This window comes from Glossina fuscipes, unplaced genomic scaffold (genome assembly GCF_014805625.2).
Source record: "Glossina fuscipes isolate IAEA_lab_2018 unplaced genomic scaffold, Yale_Gfus_2 1, whole genome shotgun sequence".
In the NCBI taxonomy this organism is placed as follows: domain Eukaryota; kingdom Metazoa; phylum Arthropoda; class Insecta; order Diptera; family Glossinidae; genus Glossina; species Glossina fuscipes.
In genome coordinates, this window is record NW_023998415.1 from 44604945 (window position 1) to 44613782 (window position 8838).

General features: G+C 32.5%; 1 protein-coding gene across 1 annotated transcript in view; it reads left to right on the plus strand.

Moving 5' to 3' along the window:
• LOC119631821 (MOXD1 homolog 2) overlaps window positions 1-7350 on the plus strand; it is a 30718-nt gene extending 23368 nt beyond the window's left edge. The window contains exon 10 of the mRNA XM_038024342.1: window positions 6706-7350. Within this exon, the coding sequence (XP_037880270.1) occupies window positions 6706-7035 (330 nt within the window). The 3' untranslated portion in view covers window positions 7036-7350. The remainder of the gene's footprint in view (window positions 1-6705) is intronic.
• The last annotated feature ends 1488 nt before the right edge of the window (window positions 7351-8838 follow it).

The following is an 8838-nucleotide window of genomic DNA, read 5'->3' on the forward strand; positions in this document are numbered from 1 at the left end:
ACAAACATCCTCCCCCTCTCTTTTAATTAATAAAAAATAAAACCCCCCCCCCCCCCCCCCCCCCACAAAATTTGAAATTAAATGACAAAATTATTACAAAATTCGCTGCCTTTAATGGGTGCGGAAATGAAATTTTCATTATTATCATAAACACAAAAATGACATTTTCCCACCCTCCAATATGATCTTTGAGTTATGATGGCAGTGTCAGAAATGATTTCAATATTAATATGACTCGTCACTAAATAAGCGAGTGTGTGTACGGTAGGTATACGGTGTACACTTTAGATAAACAATATCTGTTCGCTTTTCTTTATAAAAGAAAACCTAACCCACAATTTCAAAATAATTGAAATTTTCTCCCTCAACTAAGTGAACATAAATTAAAAACGAACTGACAAACACGATGGGCTTTTAGCAAACGCGTCTTGACGTTAAAGTAAACGTTGATTGAAATATAATCCAGCTGAGGGAAAAATGTTCAGGTATTTAATGCATTTGCGACATTTCGGTCTAACGTCATTTTCTAAACTCTTCTCACGTTCTCACTAGCCAGCCTACTTTAGCAAATCCTTGCTTATCAGCGAGTATTTGAAGCAGTTAACGGTATGCTTGAGTAGACAATAACAAAAAATAATACGCAAAAATACAAAAATAAATAAGCAAAAGCTTGGCCGCATCTCTTCCTAGCAATTTCTCCAAAAAATAAAGGTTCGACCGGATCAATATACGTAAGTTCGTATGTAGAATGGAACGTCTTGGGGGTACATTTTTGAGACCGAAGAGGCAAGGAAAAAAAAAAAAAAACGAAAGAGAAATGAAAATCAAAGAAAGACTCTTCCGCACTCACACATATCCAACCCAAGAATTATTAATATTGAATACGTCATCATTGGACGGCCCTTCTTGTACGCTTATGTATTTGCAACTTGTTTGGGCAAGTTTGCCTTGCTCATCGATCACCACGTATAGAACATTACCGTGACCAGTAGTTCTCTAGTTACAAGTTTGGCTCTTCTTCACCGCCTTCCAGATGTTTTCATATTCATATCGAACTTACATGACTACTACTACTACTGTCACCTACTCGTATACCTACTCGTCATACAATACTTTCTTAGTATCGCGAAACCAGGCGAATGTAGTGGATACCCATTGAGTGGATGAGTGAGCACCATTCAGCCTACTGTGTTGAACGTGATGGCTTATATTTGGTCAATTGTTATATAAGCAGAAAAAGCCTCTTTCCACTTGAATTGCTTAACTTTAGAGAACATCGGGCCAGTGTCAATTCTATTTACATATATGAGCGATAATGTATTTATATATTGTTTTTTAAACATACGCACACGCGACTGAAATTTTTAAATATTCATCAACTTGAAGAAGTATATTTAAATTAATTTTCTGCAAACAAAGAAAAGACTTTTGTAAATTACTTTCCCTTCCATTTATTTCTTCGTATCTGTTGTTTTCAAGTAAATCATGCCCGCACTTCATCTCTTAATTCTAATACCATGTTACACTTTATTCATAAGTATTCGCGAATATATGAGGAAATCACCAGTCAACGTTTCACAGATTTAATGCTTAAAAGGCGATGCTTTTTACTTTGTAACGAGATTATATATGTATGATAGTGTGGAGCTTGTGTGGAAAAATGGTATAGAGTGCAACCACATCCAAACTCACTAAATATGCCTTTTCCAAGGATCAACGCACCCTCCTTCTAATACTACTCTATGCACTATGTTCCCATTTTGCATTGCATATAGTTCAGCGTACGGCGATTTTATTGCTCATAAATCCATTTCCCACGTCCTTCCAAACTCATAATGAATGATATTAGCATGAAATCTATGTATCACATTTTTAAAGCTTGATAATTGATGAAAATCTATTGACAAAGATTTGTTGTGTTATCGGTTCCTTCTGGCTATCGAAAACTGAAAAGAAAATATAGTTCTCCGTAACTGTATCCGGGGATTTTCTTTGTGATCATGAAAAAAATTATATTTAATTTTTTTTTTTTTTTTTTTTTTTTTTGTTTATTATTTTTGCGTAAGTCTTTCCAGTTTTTTCACTTTACCTTTGTACTACTACTATATGGAAGAGCAAGCCGACCTCATACCTTTCATTCATTCATTTCTATCTAAGCCCGGGCGAACATCTTCTTCTTCTTCTTCTTCTCGTACACACACTTTAAGGGCTACAAGTGCTGCTGGCACAAAATATTGAAGAAAATGAAAAAAATTCTTGCATGGCAAACTTTTATCATATCACCTTGGTTGTCTTAAACATAGACATATATATATATATATATATATGTATAATATAAATACACACAAACATGACATGACTGTCAAAATAAATGGTCTACGTTTTTCATAACATACAATACAAACGTTATTTATTTGCAAGAGGGGATCGTTGAACTTTTAGATATTCTTCACATTTAAGCCACCAGGCAAACGTCTATAAGAGTGTATGTGTATTTATAAGTATCTATAGCTTAGTGTAAATGTATACATATATATATATATATATATATATATAAACATAGATGCAGGCATCTTAAGTAACCTAAACCAGATTCTTAAAGTAATTTTACGTCAACTATGCAGTGTTTTTTTTAAAGTTAAAAGTAAATTGCTATACGTGTATCATAGCGTCTTTGTATGCGTACATTTTGGTACACATATATAAGCATGCATCTGCATGCATCGTCGTTCAACTAAATGTCACACTCAAATTTGCCATCTGCGCGAATAGTTAAAATATTTTATGCATGTTTGCTAGAGCGTCTCTATGAAAATTAATTACTTACGTGTATTACAACGAGCTTTCCCCCCCCCCCCCTTTTTTTTTTTTAAGTTTTATATCTACATTTACGTACATGTGTACACAAGATAACAAGTAAAAAATTTAGATTCGTCTATGGCCGAATCTTTTATACCCACAATTTTTATCTTAAAAACAAAAATAAATAAATAAATAAATTTAATAAATGTATTAAATGAAATATGACCGACCTTCTTTCTCGCTTAGTTTAAGTACCGTAGAATCATCCATAGAATAGAACATATATTTTGACATTTTTAACATTAATAGTTAATAAGTAAGGGGACAAGAAGACAATACGTTTTCTTTTGCAGGGTCCTAGATCATGTTAGACTACCGGGTGTACGCTCTGATCCATCTAAGTCATTCCCAAGATCAAACTAAGTACAGTAATATCCAATATTTTTGCAAATTTCATTCAAAATTTCAAGTCCTACAGTCATAATAAAAATCAACGAACAGACATATATATATATATCTAAGTGTAGAGAGAGAGAAATGCCTCAATCATGTCCAAAACGGACATTTCATGAAAAATGCGGCTTTTGAAGGTTTCGTCTGCTTGTTCCAGACGTTCGAGTAAAACTAATATGCCGTCATTTTCGCTGATGGGTATGAAAAGAAAGAGAAAGAAAATTGAAGAGGCAGAGAGAGTGAGAGCGAAAGAGAGACGTACATGTTACGACAGGTTACATGTACGACGAATTCCTTCTCAAAACGGCCACGTATCACTTTTTTAGTTACTTTTATATATGCGACTCATGCAAAAGGCACTTGTAGTTGACTTGATAAGCGTAAAATTGTTGCGGCATAACAAGCTACACAAGTGGCATACGAAAGGTTAGATTGGTTCCTTTCCTGGCGATTTACTTTTAGAAAAGTGAATAACATAACAAATTTCGAAAAGAGATAACAAAAAGCCAAAAAGAAGAAAGCGAAAGAAAGACTAGAAAAGAAAAGCAACCTAAAATATTTTCAATCCCATGTAACCTATGATATGATGAGGAACATATTTACATCGAAACTTTGCACACTAAGCCAAATAAAATTCAAGACATGTCCTAAGGCTAGCTAAGCTTTCTTGCTCTTATCGCCGCGTTCTTCTTGCAAAAGAATAAATTTGTAGAAAAATGTACTCCTCACAGACCCCACCATTGGATTCGAAGAAAACTTTACCGTTATTGGGGAACTTGCCAAAGCTACAAAAGTTCACATAGAAAACTAATATTTGCCTTATGTATATTAGAAGCGAACTCTATCGAAAATCATTGTCATTAACTTAATTTTCTCGATGAATACTGGGATCATTGCATTATCGCTTTGTTAAAATCTTACTCTATGTTCTCTAAAAGTATATGCAAAACTAAACCCGCAAGTATTATAAACACTTCTATACATATCGCCGTAACGTTCTCTTTGCTCTTATTGGCTCTAGCCTCGTAAGATTACGAAAAGCATGATATGATTTCAATTTTATGTCAAGGCCTTTGACACTTAGTTGTAAAAATGCTTTACATTTTCTTAAGATGACGGAGATTATAGATCAAAAATTATCTGGACTCATCGCCTTAGGAAGATTGCAGTTTATAGGATTTATTGGCCAAAAAAATTCGTAGAGCTCTTAAAAGAGAGGCTCGCTTGTTTCTTTAAACCAAGATTCGTCGAAAGTTTAATAAGATTTTACTACTAAAAGCCATACTTAATGCCATAGACTGCTAATACGTGGATATAAACGACATAGAACTTTTAAGCGAGTTATTGACATTTATGTATAAGTTTGGAAGACAAATGAATAAAGCGACGATTGCTACGAAAACTCGTTGAAAAGAGGCGAGAAAACATCATTAGCTTCATAGATGATAGAGAGCAAGATTTGGCAGTTAATGGCAACGCTTGCGTCGAAACAAGAGCGAGAGTTTGAAAAGCCGTTACCTTCCTTTATATATATATATATATATATATATATATATATATATATATATATATATGTTCATCTCATTAGACAGAATTGAACCCGAAAGTTTACGTGAATGTAGTTTGATGAACCATTTTGAGGGTTTGGTCGGTTAAATATTCAAAAGAAACTTTAACTTTGTTGTTGTATATTGGAATTTAAGCCCATGTGATAGGATATTTTCCGGAAACTTTGACTATTTTTCATAAACTTTTAATATTTTTAATTAGAGCCGATAGTCTTAGATGCTAGAGCTTTAAGATCTTAGTCTTAGAACTTGTTCTCTGACTAAATTATTAATAATCTTTGATATATAGCTACTGTGTGTTTGTTTATTCGCCATCTCTGATTAGTAATGCCATGACAAGATAACGTCATTCTTTCCATTTTTTTCGAGGAGATTTTCTGAACTCTAAGAAATCGAAATATTGTACCAGGCTACGTAATGCCTTAACACTACTAACCGAGTTTTAAGTATTTTCTAAGTAAGTTCTATAGATTCATGCTTGATTCTACGTTGCATCTTACAAGACTATGAACGATAATCGATTTCCCTGCAGGGAAGCTTGACGTTGTCTGTACATTGCATAGAAAGACACAGAGAAAGGCAAAAAGCTTGCAAATCTTTATGGTTAAGATCAAAATCTTAATCATGCAGTTACACTGAGACTTTGTGAGAGTCTTTTGCAAGCAACCAAAGACAGTCGCACTTTTCTTTAACGCATTTTCCAAAAGTAACGCATTATAGTCGTCGTTTTGCCAATCATTTTGCCTTATGGCAAATTTACTTACATTCGAAAATTTCGTAACAATTGACAATTGATTCTGAATAAATGTCTTATATAATTAAATTTTCTTCTTTAATTTGAACACTTTCTTCGAATACTTGACATATCTACGCGTTACGCTCATCGAATGGGAACAGGCACACACAACTCATATTTGTTCCAATTACCGGAAAATAAAGTAGTAAACCTTCTCAGTGAACATCCTGCACTAATTGGAAGACAAATACTCTTTGGAAAGATTTAAAAGAGAGCAAAAAAAAAAAAAAAAAAAAAAAAAAAAAAACAGCAGGCAAATGCAATGAAACAAAAAGCTTGAAAAAAAAAAAAATAGAAAAGAAAATAAACTCTCACCAAAGAAACGTAAATGTAATGACGAAAGGTGTCACTTCTTTTAGCCGATCTAAAAATGAATTTCCCATATGTACAAGCTTATATTCAGTAAGATTGTATGCAGCTTGTATGCTTATATTTACATGCTTTTGTGGGATATGTGGAGCATGTAATAACACAAATGAATTTTAGTTAATGTTACTTGCTGAACACATCCCTACTGGCGTTCATATACGTTAAAAACGGCACATGTACACATTTACACGTTAAAAAAAAAAAAAAAAAAAAAAAAAAAAAAACAAAAAAAAAAAAAAAAAAAAAAAAAAAGAACACAAACCACACTACCCTTGTGCTGCTTGCTATTATAAAGCAACGTAACAAAGTTCCGCTCTAATGCCAATCAAGAATTATTTGCAGTGGAGAAATTCTGTAATTATGTCTTTGGGTTTCCATTCGAACAAGAATGTCGGTCTCTTCTTAAAGCTTACAGCTTAGGCACTAAAGACAACTTTGGCACATATTTTGGACCGAAGTATTTTCTTTAATACACTTGCATAGCCTGCCTATACAAAGCAAAAGGCAAGAAGCGAAGAAAATAAAAGAGAAAGAAAAAGAAAAAGAAGCGAAGAAGAGAAGAAAAGAATAAAAAAAAAAACAAAAAAAAGAAAAAACAAAAAGTAAGCATATGCGAGTGTGTTTGCATTTGTAGTTCCGTTCATTTGACAATCTTTAAATTAACCGTGTGTTTGCTCCATTAATTTTTACTATTCCTTTTTCTCTCTTTCCGTACAGGGAACTGAATATCTCGAGGGCTATAGTATAAATGTCACAAAGACCTACAAAAAGCAACGACATTGTAAACACAAGAGACTGTTTGTAACAGAAGAAACGATGCCTGACATTAGCTTTCCGGTATTGCATGAAATCGACAACAACAACATTATCGAGGGTGCCGCTCGAAGTAGTCAAAATTCTGCGAGCGAAACAGTGCACGGATTAAGTAAAGCTCAAGGCTACAGTCAAATGATTACAACAACAACATTAATACTTACAACTGTCTATCTATTGCTGCAACATATAAGCAAACGTTGGTGGCAGTGCTGGCGCTTACATCTAACGTGAAATATTTCACATTTCATTCAACAGACATATGCCGCAAAGTGAAAACGACACCGCTTTCAACTGCATTTACAGCGCGCACAAACTGATCTATAAATACTGATATATATATATATATATATATCTATATATATATCTACACTTTATACTCAAGCATTCATTTAAGCATACCTACCTATAAATGCAGTAAATATGAATGATTTAAGATGAGAACAAATGCAAACGTTATCTAATAATATTCTTCTCATTGACATTTCCCATCGTTGTTATTTAAAAACAAAAACAAAAACAAAAACAAAATACAAATAATTATGCTTTTATTTTTTTCTTCCTTCATACTATCAATCGTAACTTTTTCATTTCATGTCCCACATCGAAAAGCATAAAAAAAATAAAAAATAAAAAGAAAACATATATGCAAAAAGAAAAAAAAAAAGAGACGTTAAAACGATAAGTGTAGAAATTATGCATAACGTAGCTTTAATGATTAATTGTCATTGATGGTGGATGCGATTTATAGCATTTTTATACGATAGCATAGACCAGGACAGCGGAACGCAGAGCAGTACGAACAGAATGGAATAGCAATAGAAGAAAGAATAAGAAGAATAAAAAGAAAAAGAAGAAGAAGAAAAACAATATATCGATAGAAGACAAGGAGAAGCACTTTAAAGATTCGTCTGCATTGAATTTAATTATATAAGGAGCGAGTTCGAAGCGAGCAAACGAGCGAAGGAGCAAAGAAGCGAGCGTTTCAAAGGAGTTTTTAGGATAAGGAAAATAAAGGGTATCAATATGATATATCTGTTATACGATGAAAATGCTCGTCAATATAAACAACTTTAACAACAAGTGATTACTTTGATGATGATACTCTCTCTGCACTCACTCCACATAGCTAGCTGTAAAGCTCTTGCCTAGCTGAATACACTATAGTAACGATAATGATTTCATGATAATAATAATAATAAATTTAATTCGCTGTTAGATATTAATCACTCAATATTAACACTCTTTGGTTGTTAGTTTTTTATTGCGTACCAAGCGAAAAAAAGAGAAAAAAAAAAATTGAAAAAAAAATAAAAAAAAAGAATGAACTTTTTGTGTACAGATCAAAAAAAGAAAACTTAAAAATTTTAACGCGATAACGTAATGTAAACGATATCTAATTATTATCTCTCGACTTAACCGCTTAACTGGAACAAAACTAAAAAAAAAAAAATTTTAAAACCATTTCAACAGTCAAGTTATGCTTCGTCGGCTTACAGATCGCGGTAAAAATTCAAATTTTCCGCAAAATTTCAAGGAGTTAAAGAACAAACGAAACACATACACAACAAACATATGTAAAGAGTTTATACAACAGTAACTGACTTATGACTTTTGTTTTAATAAAAGCGCTTAACCAAGTGTTGAACTATTGCCCGCATCGCTTTTTCTTGCTTTTAAGTTGAATAAAAGCGAAATAAAATTACTTTTTAAAAAATATTAAGCATAACGGCTGTGTTGAACTCATCAAATGAAACGATTACATAGTAATCATAGATCAGGACAAGTACTTCTTCACTTTTTTTTATTTTTTTTTTTTAAATTTTTTTAATTTTTATCTCTTATATGTACATGCATATATATATGCATAATATATGTATACATACATTTACTTTTTTTTTTTTTTTACTTTTTTTAATATATATACAAGAGACAAAAAAACAACAAATTTTCGTAATCTATCTATCTAGCCTTCTTTTACACGTAAAAGCTTTCACGTTACCATATATAAAGATCTACTGAGTTAAAGCCACAAAA